This window comes from Anolis carolinensis, unplaced genomic scaffold, assembly GCF_035594765.1.
Source record: "Anolis carolinensis isolate JA03-04 unplaced genomic scaffold, rAnoCar3.1.pri scaffold_10, whole genome shotgun sequence".
NCBI classification, from domain to species: Eukaryota; Metazoa; Chordata; class Lepidosauria; order Squamata; family Dactyloidae; genus Anolis; species Anolis carolinensis.
The window spans coordinates 23,187,907-23,212,545 of NW_026943821.1; the positions used below are offsets into that span (position 1 = coordinate 23,187,907).

The following is a 24,639-nucleotide window of genomic DNA, read 5'->3' on the forward strand; positions in this document are numbered from 1 at the left end:
TAATAATAATAATAATAATAATAATAATAATAATAATAATACTTTATTTTTATACCCCCCACCATCTCCCCGAAGGGACTCGGGACTTACATTGGGGCCAAGCCCGGGTAAAACAACAAACCAAAATAAAACGACATCAGAAAATACAGACACAAAAATTAAATTAACACGCTAAACATGATAAAATATAAAGTGATATAGTCATAGTAAAAACATGGATTTGGCACCCAAGTAGAGGGGATAAAATGAATAAAGTGCAACGAGTGAATATTGTAAACAAGGTAGTTGATAAATTATAAATTATATTCTACAATTGCTATATAAGTACAGTTCCAGCCTTAGGAGATGTCTATGGCTTTAATGCATTACTTATCCCACCCAAGCAAAGGGTGAAGTGACCTCTGTGAAGGGCAGGAAGGTGGGCTGGTGAGAAGCAATTTGGGAAAATAGGCATTGTATGGGAGTTAATCACACCTCCCTTCCGTTATCTATTTTCCACCTTAAGTGGCTTCTCACTTATCTTGCCTTTGGGAACGGATGTTTGCCAAACCAGCGCCTGGTTACATAAATGTTCTCAGTAGGGTCTCTTTGACCATTGATTCTGGGAAGGTGGCGCATTATGAAACGGGTCACTCGGAAACAAAGAACGGCTGAAAGTAGAGACGGGGAGCGAGTGAGCAATTGCTTCCTGACTTACTTTTCAATCAGCTCCAGAAAGAAAGGAATCTAATTAATTTCCCTTGCTCGGGATTACATTTTCTAAATACGAATGAAGAGCAAAGGACGGCACAGACAGCTAACATTTAATTAGGCCATTAATTGAACATTTATGTCTCCGGTGTACTTGGCATGCCAATTGTTATACGTTGCGGATGGGCATGTGGAGTTAGATAAAATAGGGACAGGCTTGTTATGGTCAAGAAAAAAAAAGGGTAAAAAAGATCTCCCATTTGCACATTTTTGAGAAGTTGTGGCAAAATTCAGTGGAGCTTTCCTTCCCATTTTTGACTCCTGATAAGGTCTGAAAATGATATTCTGTTGTTATGCAGCTGTGTTTCTATGTCTTGCATTTAGATGTGTAATATATACACACACATGCATATGTACATATATACAATATAATTTTCAATAATTTTCAATAATTTACAATAATATATGTATAATTTACAATAATATATAATATTATAATATATTTTATATGCTTATAATATTAATAATTATTTTGTAATACAATATAATACTAACAATACAATATAATAATATTAATTATATATTACATGTAATATTATTAATAATATTAAAATATATAGATATACAGTAGAGTCTCACTTATCCAACATAAACGGGCCGGCAGAATGTTGGATAAGCGAATATGTTGGATAATAAGGAGGCATTAAGGAAAAGCCTATTAAACATCAAATTAGGTTATGATTTTACAAATGAAGCACCCAAACATCATGTTAGACAACAAATTTGGCAGAAAAAGTAGTTCAATACGCAGTGATGCTATGTGGTAATTACTGTATTTATGAATTTAGCACCAAAATATCACGATATATTGAAAACATTGACTACAAAAATGCGTTGGATAATCCAGAACGTTGGATAAGCGAGTGTTGGATAAGTGAGACTCTACTGTACTAATAATACAATATAATAATATTAATTATATATATCACACGTAATATTATTAATAATATTACAATATATAGATATAGTACAATATGGTAATTTATTGCCAGTATTGTACTATGCTAATATAATGTTGTATGTAAATTTAATTTGTAAGCCACTCTGAGTCCCCTTCAGGGTGAGAAGGGCGGGATATAAATGTATTAAATAAATAAATAAAATAAATCTAGAATCAAGCATCCTTATTTGATTTGTATTCATGGTCCCCATATATTTGTAATTGTAGCACTATTGTCACAAATATAAAACTCCCCAGTTCTGACTTACCAGGCAGCAGCCACTGCAAGTGATGGAGGTTTGTTCTCCTACCAACCAAAGCACAGCTTATTGATGTTTCTACTCCTTCCCACCAATGGTTTCTGGTGTGAACAGCATTTGTGATAGGAATTATACTTCTGATTTCCAGTCCAGAGATACTGGAAATATCAGTATGCTGCAGCCTGATTGACAGGAGAACAGATTACTGTTGCTCACAGCAGCTGCTGTCCACGAAGACAAGACACACAGCTTCAAGACAGTAGATTTTACTTAGTTAAATATGTTATATATTTTTACTTGTTACATTCTTTTTCAAGGGTAATATAACAAAATTACTTGAAATTCATTACTTCTGGATTTTTAAGGCTGTTTCTAATACCCCAACAATTGTAGAGTCAAGAGAGCTGAGGTCTTGTACCTATGCAGGTCGGAGGATCCGGCTGCCAGAAAAAACGGTTCTCAATTTGCACGCAGCTGATCTTGGCCTCCCCTTGAAGAGCGTAACCTGGGTCGCACTGGAAAACGATGGAGTCTCCTGCCTCCTTGCTGCCACCACTCCGACTCCCATTCTGTGGAACCCCTGGGTCGTTGCAGGAGGTGGCCGTGGACACTGGAAACAAAAGAAGAGATTGAAAAAATGAACTAAGACAAGCATCATCTTGTGATGGCTTCACAAGGAGTTCGAACCTAGAAACTCATACTTGGGCTGATCCTAATGAGCTACTCAGAACTTAGAAGTTTATTCTAAAATCCAAAAGTGAATTTACCGCCTCTGGTGATATGAGAGCAATCAAACACCATGCTATTATTAAAGATCTGAGAGTGAAAGTGTCATAAGTGACATAGAGTGACAATAGAAATTTAGCAGAACAGACTGTCGAATTTGGGCTCATGTGAAACGGTCACAAAAAAAGCACAACCCCGTATGGAAGAAAATGTACACATGTGTATCACATCATCAGGATTTCAGCCAATATCTGCTTCTCCATCTGAATAAAAGATGCAGGAGATAGAAGAAGTATGCTTCATGGTGCATATTAGTACCTGCGATGATGCAACCACCAAAGACTCAGAGAGGAGACCTTTTAATTTTTTTTCTTTCTTCTTCTTATTCACTTTAGATGGCAACACAACTTGGTTTATAATATATGCGACAGAGGCTTAGATGTTGGAGGAACAATAACAAGTTTATTCAGGCACAGAGCTTAGTGGTTACAATGTTGTTTCTCACTTAGAGGCACTTTTATTAACAGTTACAATAGTAGAATGAGGTGAGTCAAACTCCCTGAAGTGTCACTTCTTTTACTTGAAGTAGTTAGAACTTCTTCCTCTGCTACTTTTAAACCACAGTCACCCCTGTGATATATGATCACAGATTCTCTGTTCCTTACCAGGACACAGACTACATTAAATAAGTCACCAAACTTATTTTAAACTGACTCAAAATGAACAATTGAGTCTCCTTGAACCCCTCAACCTAGGATCAATCTTCCCTGTGCCTCATCAGAGCACAGACTGAATCCCTTTTTTAAACTCTGCAGTTGGCTCCGCCTACTTCTCCATGGCAACCAGCCTCTGAGTGCTGAGATGCAATAACTGTAATACTTACCCTTTTAAAACACAAACACACAATTAAACATAACATCTGTAAACCAAAAATTCATACTTCATTACAGTACCCTCTCATGTTTATTTAATATAGTGAGACATCTGCATTTTGTTAGCATCCCGTATGAATCAGATATTTTCTGTACTTAAGTGGCTATGGGATAACATAACTGTTGTGTGCCGTCAAGTTGTTTCCAATGTATGGTGACCCTAAGGGTCTTCTGAGACTGGAAGTGTGTAACTCATCCAAGATCACCCTATGAGTTTTCATGGCTGAGCATGGATTCAAAACCTGGTCCTCAAAGTTGTAGTTCAACACTCAAACCATTACACCATGTTGGTTTCCACAGTATTGTTGTCACCCTATTTTAGATCTCTACTTGCCTCTCGTCACAAGGACACCAGTCCTTCTTCTTTAGACCTACCTGAAAACTGAATGGCAAATCCCTGTTTGCTGGTGAAAAAATCAGTGTTGAACTGGAGGACCACTGAGTTGAAGGTGCTGTGGATGTCGCTGGGCAAGACGGAACCGCTCATTTCCTTCAGGAGAATTCCCTTCTCGACTGACCCATCCCAGATCCGCAGAACGTCATGGAATTCTTCTGTGTGGAAAACCATGAAATGGAGCCTGTGTTGAAAGGTGAGGAGAGAACAGACAATAAGGCTATTTCTAGACAGTGAGCTCAACCTCTCCTTGAAAGATACTTTGGTCTCTCCCAAAGAATTCTGAGACAGGTGAGAGCCTTTGAACTCTCCCTAAAGAATTCCCATTCTACACAACTGTTCCTTGGGGTTACCTGGAGGAATATATCTAATCTATATATATAAAAGGGTAATGAAATTTCAGCCTAGGACAAAACAACAAAACTACACATCCCAGAAACTCTAAACTTGGCAGCACAACCCCTCATCCATGCCTCTACGTTCATACAAAAAAAGAAAAGAAAAATAAAGTCCTAATTAGAGGGAGAGGAATAATTGTTTTTATCCAATTGCTGCCAGTTAGAAGGCTAAGCTCCACCCACTTGGTTTCCTAGCAACCCACTTGGCCCAGGGGACAGGCAGAGTTAGGCCTCACTTAGGCCTCTTGCACACTACCTATAAATTACAGATTATCTGATTTTAACTGGATTATATGGCAGTGTAGACTCATGGCCCTTCCACACAGCTGTATAACTCATTTATAATGGACTTAATGTAAGATAAAACCTTTACCCTTTACCTTAACTACCACCAATTACTCAATACGTTTATTTCCCATACCACCATACTTTGCCACAGCAACGCGTGGCTGGGCACAGCTAGTATATATATGTATATGTAATGTGTGTTTTTCCCATGGAGTAAACAACAAAACCACCAAACCAAATCACACCAAATTTGGCCACAAAAGGCATAGTCATCCAATCTATGTCTTTCAGTAAAAAAAAACCCTAGAAAAATAAAGTCCAAATTATGGAGGATGAGGAAGGGCCATTCTCCCCCGGCTGCCAGTCAGAAGGGTAGCCCCCTTTAAGCCCCGCCCCCTTCATGTCATAGCAACCTCCTCAGCCACAATGGTGCCAGGGGACAGACAGGGTTCACTTAGGCCTCTTCTACACTGCTTATAAAATACAGATTATCTGATTTGAACAGGATTATATGGCAGTGTAGACTCAAGGCCCTTCCATACAGCTATATAACCCAGAATGCCAATTTATATTCACAAGCTTTAGGAAATAACATATACTAACTACCACCAATTCCTTAAAGCTTTATTTCGAATTCGACCCAAACTCCAAATCCCAAGATTCCTTATAATGAATCCAAAGCAGTCAAAGTGGAATGAAACCAATATAATTACGGGGTGCAAGGAACACTTTTAGTCGCTATATAACACAGACCAGTTTTCAGTTACAGAACATGAGATATCTGAGATGAGAAAGCTGAACTAACTGGACCGCATCAGTAGATTCGGTTGAAAAAGAGCCTTTAATTCAGTGCTTTTTAACCAAGATGATAAAATGAAAAGTCAGAGACTTTTTTTCTGTACTTGAAGATGAATTGAAGGGAAGCGTTGCCTTTTTTCTTTTTCATTGCCCTTCTTTCTCCCCTTGTTAGGCAGCGTCAGCAGCGTGAAGCTTATAATATTTTAATTTCATCTTGGAGATAATGGGTGCTATGGTAATGCATTATATATGTCAGACAACTGCATGGTTATTAATTCACTGCTTTTCCAAGAGAGCTACACCTTTGGCTCTTTATTTGGCACGCGAGAACATGCTCAGCTTCACTCAGGCTGACAGGGCCCTTGGTTTGATTATCAGTATTGGACACAATACCCGAAACACTTGTGTTTTCCTGGTTTCAGTAAAAAAAGCACAACCGCTACCACTTCTAGATCTGGACCCCACTATGTAGTTGATCACCATGAAAATGAACAAAATCTGGCTACCAGTATTAAAAAACTCAAAAATCAGAACAGTAAATAAGAAGCAACACTCTGAAAACAGAGGAGTTCCAGACATGACTCAACCAGGGGCAGCTAACGATTCTGAACAAAGGATACCCCCAGGCAGGAAGTGTCAGAACTGAACTGAACTGAACTGATGCAATCAGCAATGCATACACACTTGTGTCTGGACACTCCCTGGTTCCAGTCACACATCAAGATCATCACAGCTTCTTAGTAATTAACTCTTTCCAGTCTATAGTACACTCTGGATGATGCAATCAGTATGCAATACAGGCAAGACACAAATTTCATTTAAACACTGTCAATACACAAATCCCACATTAACAGGAAGAAGCCAGGAGATGAAGCTATTCAATGCTAACTAGGGTGATTAACTACAACATTCACACTGGCCTCCAACTGACAAGAGTTCTTCTCTCACTCTGGGCTTTCCACAGATATATATAAACCTTCCTTGCTTAGTTTCTCCATATCTCACAACCTCTGAGGATGCCTGCCATAGATTTGGGCAAAATGTCAGGAGAGAATACTTCTGGAACATGGCCATACAGCCCAGAATACATACAACCCCAACATCATTTTGGTTACAAATGGATTGACTGCAAACCTGTGCAGTGGTTGGGGACATCTGCCTCCTACTGACTGAAAACTGTACTGCATGCCATATATATATATATATATATATATATATATATATATATATATATGTAATTAACATATATAAATTAATTATATATAAATTAATTACAAATATAAATTAATTACAAAGTAATGACTATCACAAGTCTCCCAAACCCTAATATGTTTGAACGGATGCTACTTGCAACAGGGCCCATGAATTCAATGGGGCCATTTGGGACTACAAATTCTGGTTGACACATTCACGAAAAACTGATCCCAAACTGGCTGCCCTTGCTGCTATTAGACCTAGTTGGTTTGGCGTCACCATCTTCCATTTGGACTTTTTCTGCAAATAGTGCACGGAAATTGGGTCGCTGTGGGTTTTCCAGGCTGTATGGCCATGTTCCAGAAGCATTCTCTCCTGACGTTTCGCCCACATCTATGGCAAGCATCCTCAGAGGTTGCAAAGTCCGTTGGAAACATCAAGAGAGAATGCTTCTGGAACATGGCCATACAGATATATAAACCCCACTTGCCTAGTTTCCAACGGACTTCGCAACCTTTGAGGATGCTTGCCACAGATGTGGGCGAAACGTCAGGAGAGAATGCTTCTGGAACATGGCCATACAGCCTGGAAAACCCACAGCGACCCAATTTCCATGCACTATTTGCAGAAAAAATCCAAATGGAAGATGGTGATGCCAAACCAACTAGGTCTAATAGCAGCGTTCCAGAAGCATTCTCTCCTGATGTTTCACCCACATCTATGGCAGGCTGTCTGGCCATGTTCCAGAAGCATTCTCTCCTGACGTTTCACCCACATCTATGGCAGGCTGTCTGGCCATGTTCCAGAAGCATTCTCTCCTGACGTTTCACCCACATCTATGGCAGGCTGTCTGGCCATGTTTCAGAAGCATTCTCTCCTGATGTTTTGCCCACATTTGTGGCAAGCATACTAAGAGGTTGTGAGGTCTGTTGTAAACTAGGCAAGTGGGGTTTATATATCTATATGGCCATGTTCCAGAAGCATTCTCTCCTGATGTTTCACCCACATCTATGGCAGGCTGTCTGGCCATGTTCCAGAAGCATTCTCTACTGACGTTTCACCCACATCTATGGCAGGCATCCTCAGAGGTTGTGAGGTCTGCTGGAAACTAGGCAAGTGGGGTTTATATATCTGTGGAATAACGTCCAAGGTGGGAAAAAGAACTCTTGTTTGTTTGAGGCAAGTGTGAATGCTGCAATTCGTCACCTTGATTAGCCTTGTAGCTTTAAAGCCTGGCTGCTTCCTGTCTGGGGGTACCTTTGTTGGGTGGTGTTAGCTGGCCCTGATTGTTTCCTGTAATGTTGTAATTGTAGCATTGTTGCAGCTACACAGGTACAAATTGCCTTTAAGATAGAAACCCCACGCAACAGATATGGATTTAACATCTAGTACTACTTTTCTTCATTCCTTCCTGATTTCAGCAATTTTTTTAAAAAGACTAAACCAACACCAAAAGAGTCTGCAGGTCTTCCATTAACTCATACTGAAAGCAAACCTTGACTACTGATTAATCAACAAGATTTTTTAAAAGAAGAAACAAAGAAGCCGAGTTGATTAATTTACTGATTGTGAACTTCATTGACCTATTTTTTTAACTGTCATCTGCCGGTGCCAAGTAGTAAATGCTGCAAAATAAATCACGTGAAGTTAAGAAATAATCATGCTAATGGTATCCATTTGCATAATTCACACAGGTTGTAAAAAACAGCTTCTCTTTCCAGAAACATTGGGTTATTCAGATGTGATTTTTCTTCATTATTTATTTTGCATTTCCAAGTACAAGTACTTTGTACAAGAGCACCTATGCTAGGCTTACAGTGGTATTAAATCAGCATGTGGGAGGTATGAACGGGTGCTTTGAAGCAGAGGTTCAATTACCTTTCCTTCTACAACTGACAGAATTTGTAAGTGGGAGAACCTGGGAATAAAAAGGCAATTCAACTCAAGTCAATAAGGTGGAGCGTAAGTGTATATTTGTGATATTATGTGACAAATAGCACAATACCAGCTCATTAGTGGATTGCAACATTGCACAATGGGATTTGCAACTACATATGAAATGCATGGCTAAATCTGAAATATGTATTTGCATGTGCAATGGCCACATATGTGAAAGGGCACTCTATGCACACTTCTGATTGTACAACATTGCATTGAGCCCAGACTTCTGCGCTCGACAAAAAAGTCCAAATTAATCTGTACGAGAATACACACAAACATTGATTACTAACAGCATACTAACCAATCTTTCTAAGCTTCGATACTATTTCATGTTGAGAGTAAATAATTTGTAGCAGTGGTGCTGATATGATTTTTTGCCTTGACTCCAGTGTTCTGTGAATGCCGGCTTCAGTTGGGTGATGGCTGCAAATGCAGCTGTTTATTAAATCTTTTGTGCCCATGCATGTAATTTTGAACTGTTTCAACTTTTAAAAGCCATTTGCTCTAAACTGGGCTCTCCAGGCCAATGGAGACTCCACCACAGACATCAGAAGAGCTGCAAGGCCAAGAACAAGCCATGAGAGTCAAGACAAAGATCCACCCAGAGGAAAGGTGTTCTTACCAGTCATCAAGGGAACCACTGACCGCATAGGCAAACTGATGAAGAAGCACAACCTACAAACTATCTACAGACCCACAAAGAAAATCCAACAAATGCTAAGGTCAGCGAAGGACGAGAGGGATCCTCTCTCCTCTGCAGGAGTCTACCGGATCCCATGCAGCTGTGGACAAGTCTACATAGGGACCACCAAACGCAGCTTTGCCCAAACAAGAGTCAAAGAACATGAAAGGCACTGCAGACTAATTCAACCAGAGAAATCAGCCATAGCAGAGCATTTGATGAACCAGCCTGGACACAGGATACTATTTGAGAACACAAAAATGCTGGACCATTCCAACAACTATCATGTCAGACTACACAGAGAAGCCATTGAAATCCACTAGAAGCATGTGGACAACTTCAACAGAAAGGAAGAAACCATGAAAATGAACAAAATCTGGCTACCAGTATTACAAAACTCCAAAATCAAAACAGTAGATGGGAACCAACATTCTGAGGACTTGACTGAACAAAGGATGCCCCCAGGCAAGAGACAAAACCTTTCCAATGCTAATTAGGGTGATTAACTGAAACATTAATGCTGGCTTCCCAGTGACAAAGACTCTTGTCACACCCTGGACTCTCCACAGATATATATTCTTTCCTTTCCTTGCCTTAGTTTATCCATACCTCACAACCTCTGAGGATGCCTGCCATAGATGTGGGTGAAACATCAGGAGAGAATACTTCTGGAACATGGCCACACAGCACGAAAGACATACAACAACCCTGTGATCCCGGCCATGAAAGCCTTTGACAACACATTGAGCTGTTTGTTAAATTGTTTAATATGCTTTTAGGCTGGTTTAAATCACGCAATTGTTTCAAGCTGCTTGACATATATGGCATTCAGTGATCTCGTGCTATGGGCTGGGATGTAAAAAACCAGCAAACTTACCCAATGGTGCAACCTGGCTCTGCTTCTACTGTCCAGACACAATTGAGGTTGTGGTCATAGGGTGTGGGATACCCAGGAGACAGGATCCTTCCTGAGGTTTCGCCTTTGATACTGCCTCCACATTCAGCTGGAAGAAGAAACATCAGCACTCAACAACTGGGATCATAAAAAGTTCGAAGAGACCCCAAGGTCCAACCGTTCAACCTCATAGATGACCATCCGGTCTGTTTAAAAACCTCCAAAGCACATACCACCAGGATATTTTAAATAATGTTTAATGTTCTGATTTGAATCTATTGCCCTATGCTTAGTCTCTGGAGCTGCAGAAAATAAATTGGTTCCCTTCTCAACATGATCTCTTTTTAGATATTTAAACATTGGTTGTCACATCCACTCTCAACCTTCTCTAGTCTAGGCTGAAGATATCTAGGTTCTTGAGCTGCTCTTCAGAAATATTAATGATTTCCAGACCTTTGACCATTTATCAGCCATCTCTTGACACAAATAATGAATTATTGATTAATACTCATATGCATTTGTTTTGTTTTTAATTTGTATTGTGTCACGCCTGATGTTAGCCAACGTTGGAACAAAGGTGGGATAAAAATTAAGTGCCGTATATACTCGAGTATAAGCCGACCTGAATATAAGCCGCGACACCTAATTTTACCACAAAAAAACTGGGGAAACATTGACTCCAGTATAAGCCGAGAGTGGTAAATTTCAGAAATAAAAATAGATACCCATAAAATTACATTAATTGAGGCATCCGTAGGTTAAATGTTTTTGAATATTTAAATCAAGCTCAAATTTAAGATAAGACTGTCCAACTCTGATCAAATCATTATTCTCATCTTCTTATGTATCCTTTTAATAATAATAGAGTAAAATAATACGAGTCCCCGTTGGGGAGATGGTGGCGGGGTATAAATAAAGTTTATTATTATTATTATTATTATTATTATTATTATTATTATTATTATACATGTAATAATAATAATAATAATAATAATAATAAAGGAAATAATACATATAGTAATAAATAGAGTAAAATAATAAATGTATTAATAATAATAATAATAAAGGAAAATAATACATTTAGTACTAAATAAAGTAATAGATGTAATAATAAGATCAGTGAAATAATAAATGTATTAATAATAATAATAAAATAGAGTAAAATAAATGTAATAGTAGCAACAATAATAGAGAAAAATAATAAATGTAATGATACCAATAAGAATAGAGAAAAATAATAAATGTACCATGTATTCTCGAGTATAAGCTGACCCAAATATAAGCCAACCAGGACCCTCACCCGAGTATAAGCCGGGGGAAGCTTTTTCAGTCTAAAAAAGGGCTGAAAACTAGGCTTATACTCGAGTATATACAGTAATTTGTATTGTGTCATGCTTGATGTTAGCCAACGTTGGAACAAAGGTGGGATAAAAATTAAGTAAGTAAGTAAAATGAGTGACAAATAAAACCACGAAAATACACACAATAATCATTTCTCGTCCTTCCTCAAGGTAGAATTCTGAACGCATAGAGTAAATGCTCTGCACAGAGAAAGGTAGCCAAGCTGTTAAAACAAGATATTGCCCGAAATGGAGAGCTTGATTTGTTGCCTTGCAGTATACTAAAAGAGACAAACAGCCTTGTTTCCATTGATCACTTAGTTAACCTGAAGGTTATTGGAAAAGGGGTGGCGTGGAACCTGAAATGGAAACAACAGCAATTAAAAACACTACGGCTGGCTTTTAAAACAAGAATGCACGGAGCGCGAGTAAGTAAATCTCCTGGAAGAGCCCGGCTGTAGATCAATTCCTCATTTCAAGAGCTTGTGTTCATTTCCTAGGAATGTAGTTTTTGGGTTGTTGCAAAAATCCATCTCCTTGGTAAGACACTGACATGCCAAGGAACATGCTGATTGACTTTTACTTACTTAGGCGATCCCTCATAGCTCGAGAATGATGGTCCTCCAAGTGTAGTGTCTTGGCGGTGGATGTGTAAATGGCTGTGGAGACCTATTCTTGACCCGCATGTTCTTCCGCAGTGAAGACATCGGTTTCCAGATGGAAGGCGGTCCCGGTCAGGGTTGGCTTGATGCGTTTTCTGCTTGGCACATTTCTCCCTTTTGCCCACCATTTGTGCCTCTTTGAATTCCACAGCACTGCTGGGCACAGCTGACCTCCAGTTAGACCACTTAATGGCCAAGGTATTCCAGTTCTCAGTGTCTATGCCACAGTTTTTGAGGTTAGCTTTAAGCCCATCTTTAAATCTCTTTTTTTGTCTACCAACATTACGTTTCCCATTCTTGAGTTGGGAGTATAGCAACTGCTTTGGAAGATGGTGATCGGACATTTGGACAACATGGCCAGTTCAATGGAGTTGATGGCATAGGAACATCCCTTGAGTGCTGGTGGTCTTTTCTTCTTCCAGCATGCTGAAATTTGTCCGCCTGTCTTGCCAAGAGATTTGCAGGATTTTTTGGAGGCTACGCTGATGGAATTGCTCCAGGAGCTGAACTCCTGGATGCTGATTGAAGGATTCTGGGCGTTGTAGTCTGAATGAGCCACTTTTGGAAGCTCTGGCAAGGTTTTCTGCTGAATCGTTTTGTCATTGAAACCAAGTGAGGCATTACGGAAAACCATGTCCCTTGGGCAAAGGCCGCATTTCTAGCAGAGGGCAACTTTGATACCAGAGGGACAATAAATTTATTCTAGATTTGTTTTGCGGCCCCTGATGGCACAGTGTGTTAAAGCGCTGAGCTGCTGAACTTGCTGACCAAAAGGTCCCAGGTTCAAATCCCGGGAGCGGAATGAGCGCCCGCTGTTAGCTCCAGCTCCTGCCAACCTAGCAGTTCGAAAACATGCCAATGTGAGTAGATCAATAGGTACTGCTCTGGCAGGAAGATAGCAGCGCTCCATGCAATCATTCTAGCCACATGACCTTGGAGGTGTCTATGGACAACGCCGGCTCTTTGGCTTAGAAATGGAGATGAGCACCAAACAACAGAGTCGGTGACGACTGGACTTAACGTCAGGGGAAACCTTTACCTTTAGATTTATTTTGAACTTTGTAGAATTAATTTTAGCCAAGGGTTATGCACCTGTGAATAAGCCCTTTGATGCTCGAACTGAAATTCAGAAGGAAATCATCCACCTGTTCAATTGCAAAGCACTGAATGTCCCTGGGTATAGTGACGGCAATGGCAGACCTTCCTGAAGCTACGGGGCATTTGCACAAAAGAGGGGAGTCATACCTACGCAGATGGGCAGAGGTTGATCCCAGGCCCGACGCTCCCCGGTTAAGCAGGCGAGGACTCGGCTTCCTCTCAGCGTATAACCAGGGTCACAGTTAAAGGAAACGGAGCTTCCCGCAAAGTGTCCCTCATCGTGGACTTTGTAGCCAAACTCAGGGACGCCAGGGTCTTCGCACTTGATCAACTCGAAACCTCAAAGCAGAAGAAAAGAGCAACAAGTTACCCTATATACTAAAGTATAAGCCGACCCAAATATAAGCCGAGGCACCTCATTTTATTACAAAAAACTGGGATAACTTATTGACCCGAGTATAAGCCGAGGGCGGGAAATGAAGCAGCTACTGGTAAATTTCAAAATAAAAATAGATAGCAATAAAATTACATTAATCAAGGCATCAATAGGTTAAATAATGTACATACAGTAGAGTCTCACTTATCCAACATAAACGGGCGGGCAGAACGTTGGATAAACAAATATGTTGGATAATAAGGAGGGATTAAGGAAAAGCCTATTAAACATCAAATTAGGTTATGATTTTACAAATGAAGCACCAAAACATCATGTTAGACAACAAATTTGGCAGAAAAGGTAGTTCAATACGCAGTAATGCTATGTAGTAATTACTGTATTTATGAATTTAGCATCAAAATATCACGATATATTGAAAACATTGACTACAAAAATGTGTTGGATAATCCAGAACTTTGGATAAGCGAGTGTTGGATAAGTGAGACTCTATTGTATATGAATACAGATATCCAGGTACATGAATCTATATGTACAGTAGAGTCTCACTTATCCAACATAAACGGGCCGGCAGAACGTTGGATAAACAAATATGTTGGATAATAAGGAGAGATTAAGAAAAAGCCCATTAAACATCAAATTAGTTTATGGTTTTACAAATTAAGCACCACAACATCATGTTATACAACCAATTTAACAGAAAAGGTATTTCAATACATAGTAATGCTATGTAGTAATTACTGTATTTACAAATTTAGCACCAAAATATCATGATGTATTGAAAACATTGACTACAAAATGCGTTGGATAATCCAGAACGTTGGATAAGCGAGTGTTGGATAAGTGAGACTCTACTGTATATGAATAGAGATATCCAGGTACATGGATCTATATGTATATAGAATTTGCAAGGCCTGCAAACATATGAGGAGAAAATTCATATATAAATTAATGTATATAAATAGATACAGATATATAAGTATATAGGGATTGCAAATGCATGCAGAGGGTTAATGCCTATATATCTGTAGGAGGGATTAACAAATATTTCAGGGGAAATGCTTTTATAAGATTAATGGATATTTTTCTTTTTCCTGACTTGCAAGGGCGTCTTTCCCTTTTCAAAACACTCCCTTGGTTAAGAGCGAGGGAGGCTTTGGAAAACACACTGATAAAGGAGGATAAGAGAGGAAAATATCATCTATTGCAAGCAATGCCTCCAGGTTCTGTTGCCCAGCCTTAGCCTTGACCCCATTATAAGCCGAGGGAGATCTTTTCAGCTCAAAAAAAGGGGGTGAAAAACTCGGCTTATCTTCAAGTATATAAGGTACAGTAGAGTCTCATTTATCCAACATAAATGGGCCGGCAGACCGTTGGATAAGTGAATATGTTGGATAATAAGGAGGGATTAAGGAAAAGCCTATTGCACATTAAATTAGGTTATGATTTTACAAATTAAGCACCAAAACATCACGTTTAACAACAAATTTGACAGAAAAAGTATTTCAATAAGCAGTAATGCTATGTAGTAATTACTGTATTTATGAATTTAGCACCAAAATATCATGATATATTGAAAACATTGACTACAGAAATGTGTTGGATAATCCAGAACGTTGGATAAGTGAGACTCTAATGTAGTTGGGAAATTTGAGCCCAGCCTTTGTCTTCACGTTGACTTGGGACTCCAGCTATGGTTGATGGAAAGTCCAAGGCTTTCATATGTGTCTCATAAGTGCCAAGCATTATTGCACAGAACGAATTATCATTATTTCATTATTATTATTATTAACATTAAGGCTGGGTGGCCATCTGTCAGGGGTGCTTTGCTTGTGCGTTTGGTCCGCAGTGGCAGAAGGGGGTTGGACAAAATGGCCCAAGGGTCTCTTCCAACCCTCTTTATTATTATTATTATTATTATTATTATTATTATTATTATTATTATTATTAACATTGAGGCTGGGTGGCAATCCATCAGGGGTGCTTTGCTTGTGCTTTCGGTGCACAAAGGCAGAAGGGGATTGGACTCAATGGCCCAACCCTCTTTTTATTATTATTATTATTATTATTATTATTATTATTATTATTATTATTATTATTAACATTGAGGCTGGGTGGCAATCCATCAGGGGTGCTTTGCTTGTGCTTTCGGTGCACAAAGGCAGAAGGGGATTGGACTCAATGGCCCAAAGGGTCTCTTCCAACTCTCTTTATTATTATTATTATTATTATTATTATTATTATTATTATTATTATTATTATTATTATTTATTGCTCGGTGACCAACTATAGTCTGGCCCTCCAATGGTCCGAAGGATTGTGAACTGGCCCCCTGTTTAAAAAGTTTGGGGACCCCTGGTCTTGGGCAAGTCATATTCTTTCAACCTCGTGGGAAGGCAAAGGTAACCTCTCCTCAGAGTGGATTTTGTCAAGGAAAAACATGATAGATCCATCTTGGGATCACCATGAATCGAAGGTGTTTTGAAGGCACACAATAAACATAAGTTTCTGCCCCATTGTTATTTCTGTACGGCACTAAGAGTCACTGCTTTGAGCAACAGTTGAAAGGAAGCCTCCTGTTCTTCTGCCTACGGTCTGGACTTACTAGAAAACTGCAGTTCAAAGCCTTGGCTGGTGTTGTTTCCATCCGTGATGAAGTCAAGCCACATGGTGCTGGAGGTGCTGTTGACGCTGATGCCCAGCATCTCTCTTCGGCTGAAGGAGCCCAGGAGACGGGCTGAGTTATTGTTGCCATCGTAAATCTGGAAGAGAGAGGAGGCACTGCAAATGAAAGGGACACTTTTCCATCCAGACTTACCCACTGCTGGCCTTGATCTCCCCACCCCGCAAAATAGTTCATCTCGAGGTGATATAAACTCTTTTCCTGCCTTCCTTGCTTATATACTATATATACTCGAGTATAAGCTTAGGTTTTCAGCCCTTTTTTAGGACTGAAAAAAAACCCTCCTCGGCTTATACTTGGGTGAGGGTCCTGGTGGGCTTATATTCAGGTCGGCTTATACTCAAATATATATGGTATATTACTGTATATACTCGAGTATAAGCCAACCCGAATATAAGCCGAGGCACCTAATTTTACCACAAAAAACTGGGAAAACATGGACTCCAGTATAAGCTGAGATACCAATAAAATTACCATTACTCGAGTATAAGCCGACCCGAATATAAGCCAAGGCACCACTCTTAGCTTATAATTGAGTCAATGTTTTCCCAGTTTTTTGTGGTAAAATTAGGTGCCTCGGCTTATATTCGGGTCGGCTTATACTCGAGTATATACAGTAATTTTATTGGTATCTCAGCGTATACTGGAGTCAATGTTTTCCCAGTTTTTTGGGGGTAAAATTAGGTGCCTTGGCTTATATTCGGGTTGGCTGATACTCGAGTATATACAGTAATTTTATTGGTATCTCAGCGTATACTGGAGTCAATGTTTTCCCAGTTTTTTGGGGGTAAAATTAGGTGCCTTGGCTTATATTCGGGTTGGCTGATACTCGAGTATATACAGTAATTTTATTGGTATCTCAGCGTATACTGGAGTCAATGTTTTCCCAGTTTTTTTGGGGTAAAATTAGGTGCCTTGGCTTATATTCGGGTTGGCTGATACTCGAGTATATACAGTAATTTTATTGGTATCTCAGCGTATACTGGAGTCAATGTTTTCCCATTTTTTTTGGTGGTAAAATTAGGTGCCTCGGCTTATATTCGGGTCGGCTTATACTCGAGTATATATGGTAATTTTATTGGTATCTCAGCGTATACTGGAGTCAATGTTTTCCCAGTTTTTTTGGGGTAAAATTAGGTGCCTTGGCTTATATTCGGGTTGGCTGATACTCGAGTATATACAGTAATTTTATTGGTATCTCAGCGTATACTGGAGTCAATGTTTTCCCAGTTTTTTGGGGTAAAATTAGGTGCCTTGGCTTATATTCGGGTCACACATATCCTGCAATATCTTGGATGGTATATCTGAGATCAGATGGCAGAATACAATTCTGTTGGCAAGAGAACATTTTTCCTGCCACACGAGCCTTTCGCCTAATCCTACCCCATTATAGCTAACAGCTAGGATTGCTTTGTTCCATTGCTCATTTCCTACAAAACACTAGGGCTTGGGTTTGCTGTGCCAATACAACTCCCAGTTGTAGAGTCTAGATGTTATGCAGTGTTTTTTTACGTCATGGTTTTGCCATTCACCTACAGAGCAATGGTGTGTGAGCACAATCCCACCATTGTGTCCATGCGGAGAATGGCTGCTGGATGGCACTGTCGGTGGGAGCTTTACGCTTCGCCAGCCGTGAGCAGAATCTCAGCCAAAATTTCAGACCAATCGCTCACAATGTTATCTTTTTAAGAGGTGGGTGTTTCCATCCACATTCTCTCCGGTGCCTGTTCCGTCCACGTTCCCACCGGCTTTGAATTAAAACAACAACAACACCTCTAGACAGCGATCTTTTGAGAGCATTTCTCCCACATCTAGTTTGAAGCAAGCCAGACTGCCAGGCTCTATTTACAACTGATGATCTGCTCCGTGATGGTGCTTTTTCTGCTTGGCAAGCCTGCAAATTCTGTTTGGGATTAAGCAATTTGGAAGGGAGCTGATTTCCAGCCATGCTGTTTACTCTAGCCTCACCATAAGCCTCTCGGTTGCTACCATGGGCGGATGATTCATTCATCGATGATTAATTATTGCAGGTTCGAACTATCTGCCCATTTAACAATAGGATACTCTGCCATTATTACTATGCACTTTATTGACTACTTAGACTAAGAAACTACCTCTCCCATGTTGAAATATGCTGCACCTTGGCCCAGATCCGTGTTTTAGTCTTCTGTTTTTAATATTTTATGCTGTATGTTGTTTTTTTTATTATGGCTTTATTGATGTTGATGTTTTATTGTTGAAATATTCGCTTCACTGTTTTATTGTACTAGCTGTGCCCGGCCACGCGTTGCTGTGGTGAAGTATGGTGGTATGGAAATAAAGTATTGAGGAATTGGTGGTAGTTAAGGTAAAGGGTAAAGGTGTGGAGTCCAGATAATCCAGTTAAAGCAGATAATATCTATATATATAAAAGAGTGATGGCATCAGGGCAGCGGACAAAACAACCCATCATCCACGGCTCTAGGTTGATACAACAAAAAGAAAAGAAAAATAAAGTCCTAATTAGAGGAATAATTGTTTTTATCCAATTGCTGCCAGTTACAAAGCTAAGTTCCACCCACTTGGTCTCCTAGTAACCCACTCAGCCCAGGGGACAGGCACAAGAGTTTGGAGAAACCCCTAAGGGCCAACCAGCCCAACCCTTTCTACTATGCAGCAGGACACAATCCAAGCATTCACAACACATGGACAACGTATAAATACTATACAATACTACACAGGGACATAGACCCCCTCTACCCTCACCACTTTCACAGTACACAAACAACCAAATGCATACTAAACATAAGGACAACCATACAACAGACATTCAATACCACCACTACCTCAACAAGTTCTCACCAACACCACCAGACAACACCACAGCAACGCGTGGCCGGGCACAGCTAGTAAGATTATAAATGGGTTATATAGCTGTGTGGAAGGGCCTTGAGTCTACACTGCCATCTAATCTAGTTAAAATCTGATAATCTGTATTTTATAGGCAGTGTGGAAGAGGCCTAAGTGAGGCCTAACTCTGCCTGTCCCCTGGATGAGTGGGTTGCTAGGAGACCAAGCTTAGCCTTCTAAGTGGCAGCAATTGGATAAAAACAATTATTTTTCTCCCTCTAATTAGGACTTTATTTTTCTTTTCTTTTTGTTGTATCAACCTAGAGGCGTGGATGATGGGTTGTGTTGTCAGTTTTCGAGGTTGTGGGGTGTTTAATTTTGTTGTTTTGGCGGTCGCCAGGATTCCATCACTCTTTTATATATATATAGATATGTCGATAATCTGTATTTTATAGGCAGTGTAGAAGAGGCCTAAGTGAGGCCTAACTCTGCCTGTCCCCTGGGTGAGTGGGTTGCTAGGAGACCAAGCTTAGTCTTCTAAGTGGCAGCAATTGGATAAAAACAATTATTTTTCTCCCTCTAATTAGGACTTTATTTTTCTTTTCTTTTTGTTGTATCAACCTAGGGGCGTGGATGATGGGTTGTGTTGTCAGTTTTCGAGGTTGTGGGGTGTTTAGTTTTGTTGTTTTGGCGGTCGCCAGGATTCCATCACTCTTTTATATATATAGAGATGTCGGGCTTTGTCCCCATGTAAGCCGCTCCGAGTCCCTCCGGGGAGATGGGGCAGGGTATAAAAATAAAGTTATTATTATTATTATTATTATTATTATTATTATTATTATTATTATTATTATGAGTCATTACCTTGAGGACATCCCCGGCCTCCAGGTTGAAAGCCCTGGCTTTGAGCTGGATTCCTTTTCCCGGCTGCGTCTGGATGGAGTAGATACATTCGTGGTTGTTGTTGTAGTTGAGTGGATAGTTTGGCGACAGGAGGACTCCTTGCGTCCCGGTGACGGAAGAGCCACATTCAGCTACAGAGAGAGGCAAAGCGATTGAATTTTAACATTCACAGGACATAGAATCATAGAATAGTAGAGCTGGAAGAGACCTCATGGGTCATCCAGTCCAACCCCCTGCCAAGAAGCAGGAAATCGCATTCATGCCGCTGAATTTTTTTAAGAAACAGATGTCGATTTCAGTTGATCATCTCTCTCTCTGCTTAAATGGCTTGCATTGGGAATGTAGAAAGAGAAAGGACTAACAAGACTAACATTGGGTTGCTCTATGTTTTCCGGGCTGTATGGCCAAGTTCCAGAAGCATTCTCTCCTGACGTTTCGCCTACATCTACAGCAGGCATCCTCAGAGGTTGTGAGGTATGGAGAAACTAAGCTAGGAAGATGTGTTGTTGAAGGCTTTCATGGCCGGGATCACAGGGTTGTTGTATGTCTTTCGGGCTGTGTGGCCATGTTCCAGAAGCATTCTCTCCTGACGTTTCGCCCACATCTATGGCAGGCATCCTCAGAGGTTGTGAGGTATTTCCTTACTTAGTTTATCCATACCTCACAACCTCTGAGGATGCCTGCCATAGATGTGGGCGAAACGTCAGGAGAGAATGCTTCTGGAACATGGCCACACAGCCCGAAAGACATACAACAATCCTAAGCTAGGAAGGTTTATAGATCTGTGGAAGTTCCTGGATGGGGGGAACAACTCTTGGTGAATGTTGTAATTAATCATCTTTGTTAGCATTAAATGGCCTTCCACGCTTCACATCCTGGCCTGGGGGAATCTTTTGTTCAGCTCGGGCTGTGGCACAGGCTGGAGAGCAGCTACAATCAATCACTGCAATGAATCACTCTGACCAGGAGGTCATGAGTTCGAGGCCGCTCGGAGCCTATGTTTGTTTGTCTTTGTTCTATGTTAAAAGGCATTGAATGTTTGCCTATATGTGTAATGTGATCCGCCCTGAGTGAGAAGGGCGGAATATAAATGCTGTAAATAAAATAAATGAATAAGAGTCATTAGCTGCCACTGATTGATTCCTGTCTGGAATTCTTCTGTTTTCAGAGTGCTGCTCCTTATTTACTGTTCTGATTTTGGAGTTTTTTTTAATACTGGTAGCCAGATTTTGTTCATTTTCATGGTTTCCTCCTTTCTGTTGAAGTTGTCCACTGGCCTCCAATAGACAAGAGTTCTTCTCCCCACCCAGGAACTTCCACAGATATATAAACCTTCCTTGCAAGTTTCTCCAAAGCTCACAACCTCTGAGGATGCCTGCTATAGATGTGGGTGAAATGTCAGGAGAGAATGCTTCTGGAACATGGCCATACAGCCCGGAAAACATACAACAACCCTGTGCTCCCGGCCATGAAAGTCTTCAACAACACAAAGACTAGCATTCTTCTCTCTCTCTCTTTTTTTGGGTGTTTCACCTTAAAAATGTATTTTGCCCAAAATACAATTGCTGGAATGCTGGATTGGCTACTTAGTTGATATTACCAACTAATTCCACCTCAATTCATCTTAAGAACCAACTTCCAGATCAAGGGAAAGAGGTTGCTCGTTTGCCAAGTGAGTTTTCCGGGCTGTATGGCCATGTTCCAGAAGCATTTTCTCCTGACGTTTTGCCCACATCTATGGCAGGCATCCTCAGAGTTAATAATAATAATAATAATAATAATAATAATAATAATAATCTCAGCCGCTATCAGGACCTCAAGATTGAACTTCAAAGACTCTGGCAGAAACCAGTGCAGGTGGTCCCGGTGGTGATGGGTACACTGGGTGCCATGCCAAAAGATCTCAGCTGGCATTTGGAAACAATAGACATTGACAAAATTACGATCTGCAAACTGCAAAAGGCCACCCTGCTGGGATCTGCGCTCATCATCTGAAAATACATCACACAGTCCTAGACACTTGGGAAGTGTTCGACTTGTGGTTTTGTGATACGAAATCCAGCATATCTATCTTGTTTGCTGTGTCATAAAATAATAATAATAATAATAATAATAATAATAATAATAATAATGTCCTAGACACTTGGGAAGTGTTTGACTTGTGATTTTGTGATACGAAATCCAGCATATCTATCTTGTTTGCTGTGTCATAAAATAATAATAATAATAATAATAATAATAATAATAATAATAATAATAATAACTTTATTTTTATATGCCGCCTCCATCTCCCCAAAGGGGACTCGGAGCGGCTCACATAGGGACAAGCCCAACCATCAAACATCGCAAAACATTTTTAAACCTATAACATCATAGTTAAAACAAAACAATCAACTATAGTTAAAACAGTTTACAATGATCAAACCATAAAGCATAAGACAATCTTAATCAATCATCAACGAGACATCGGAGAATCCATCTAAGCATGAGTAGGTAACTGTCACAACTCACTAAAATTGGAGTAGATGAATAAAAGTGCATGAGAAAAATAAAATATATAGGGTGCACATAGCCATGACAAATCTACAACTTGAGGTTGTGAGGTACCTCTGAGAATGCCTGTCATAGATAATAATAATAATAATAATAATAATAATAATAATAATAATAATAATAATAATAAGTTTATTTATATCCCGCCTCCATCTCCCCCGAAGGGGACTCAGGGCGGCTTACAGCAAAATCAGATACAAAACAATATAAAATAAAATATGAAACATCAGAGAACAAAATCAATAATAATATGTACACAGCAACTGAAAAAAAAAACAAACCAAAAAAACAAACAAACCACAACACGGTATTAAAACATCGAATTAAAACAATGAGGTTACAATAGTGGATAAGCAAGGTGCACATTATAAATTACAGATTTTTAAATAAAGTGCAATAGATTCATTCAAGGTCACATTGGGTAGGGAGGAGCCCTGAATTAATATCAAGTAATCAAGAAAAGAGCGACCAGTACAAAAGGTCGAGGAGTATAGATGTAATTCTGATGGGAATAATTATGATGTGGGAGAAACATCAGGAGAGAATGCTTCTGGAACATGGCCATACAGCTTGGAAAACTCACAGCAATCCTGTGATTCTGGCCAATTATCAATTACCTCAATTACCAGCACCGACTTTTCCCAATGGAATGGCTGTTACAATCAGCCGGGGGCTGCTGGCTATTAAGGTGGGCTTTGGCTACATAGGATGAGCAAATACCGAGCCATGACAAATCTACAACTTGAGGCTACACGTTCTTCGCTGCAGTACTGAATACCAGCCAATGTTTTCATCACACACACACAAAAAAAGAAGCATTTGCAAAAACAGTTTTGGCCCAAATTAAATTTTCATCCCGAAGTCCCCCAAAGTCTCATCTCATCCAGCAAGGCAAAACAGTGGAAATGATTTATATCCCTAGGCCTGGATCCAATTGATATTCCCAACAAGAGCAGACTCATATTTAATTAATCAGATGTAGCGTAGTATTGACTCATTATTCATTAATTGATACAGTGGCCTGACACTCTTCGAGACCACCAACACAATCCAACCCTTAAGAGATGGAAGTGCTCCCTTTCAATGATAGGCTACTAGTTCAAACATCTTCAGGCCATGCCCAAAGTCTGGACAAACATGGGACCAATCCATGGAATTGTTGGTTGGCTTGCATCCCAGTTGAGTGATTGTGGCAACCAAGCTGCTGGGACTTTTCATATCCATACTGAAGTTATCCAAAAAGAGAGAGGAAGAAAAACAAAGGGATGTAGCAACTGTTGGTGGAGAGGTTAGACCAATGATGGGCAAGCTTTTACGCTTGGGTGTGTCAAAATTCACCAAAAAACCTAGCATGACTTGGGTGGTGTGTCACTTCGAGAAAAATACCCATAATTTTGCAATATGTATAGTTTAAATAACAAAAATGTATAATTGTAATATATAACTGTATTTAATAAATCAAAAACTATTTACTACCATTATTTCCATGTACAACAATCTATGGTACCTCTTGCAGTTTAAGCTTCACAAAGTTTCCACACTGATTTCTCTCTATTCTAGTTTCAATGTAGTCATGAATAATGAATAATATAATACTAATAATATGATAATATACTACAATAATAATAGAATAATAAGAGAATGATATAATATTATTTATATATATATGTCAGCAAAAATGGCTAGGCATGTCAGTACTGACACGTGTGTCATAGGTTGGCCATCACTGGGTTAGACAAAGCTCAAGGAATGGCTGCCCTAAATGAAACATATGCAGGTGTAACCACAAGTTACATAACTTGTGGCGCAGTTACCCAAGTAACTTGGGGCCAGGCTGTGGCGCAGGCTGGTTAGTAGCTAGCTGCAATAAATCACTATGATCAAGAGGTCATGAGTTCGAGGGCAGCCCGTGTTGAAGTGAGCACCCAACCATTAAAATAAAAAAATAGCACAGCTCATTGTTGACCTAAGCAATCCGA

At 39.8% G+C, this 24,639-nt stretch overlaps 1 protein-coding gene across 3 annotated transcripts in view; it reads right to left on the bottom strand.

The window, feature by feature from the left end:
• csmd2 (CUB and Sushi multiple domains 2) overlaps positions 1-24,639 on the bottom strand; it is a 632,593-nt gene that overhangs the window by 166,864 nt on the left and 441,090 nt on the right. For all 3 annotated transcript variants that reach the window (XM_062962418.1, XM_062962417.1, XM_062962419.1), the window contains 6 exons: positions 20,069-20,238; positions 16,298-16,454; positions 13,446-13,637; positions 10,181-10,307; positions 3,984-4,186; positions 2,369-2,560 (listed from right to left, as the gene is read on the bottom strand). In XM_062962418.1, coding sequence (XP_062818488.1) covers positions 2,369-2,560; positions 3,984-4,186; positions 10,181-10,307; positions 13,446-13,637; positions 16,298-16,454; positions 20,069-20,238 — 1,041 coding nt within the window. The remainder of the gene's footprint in view (positions 1-2,368; positions 2,561-3,983; positions 4,187-10,180; positions 10,308-13,445; positions 13,638-16,297; positions 16,455-20,068; positions 20,239-24,639) is intronic.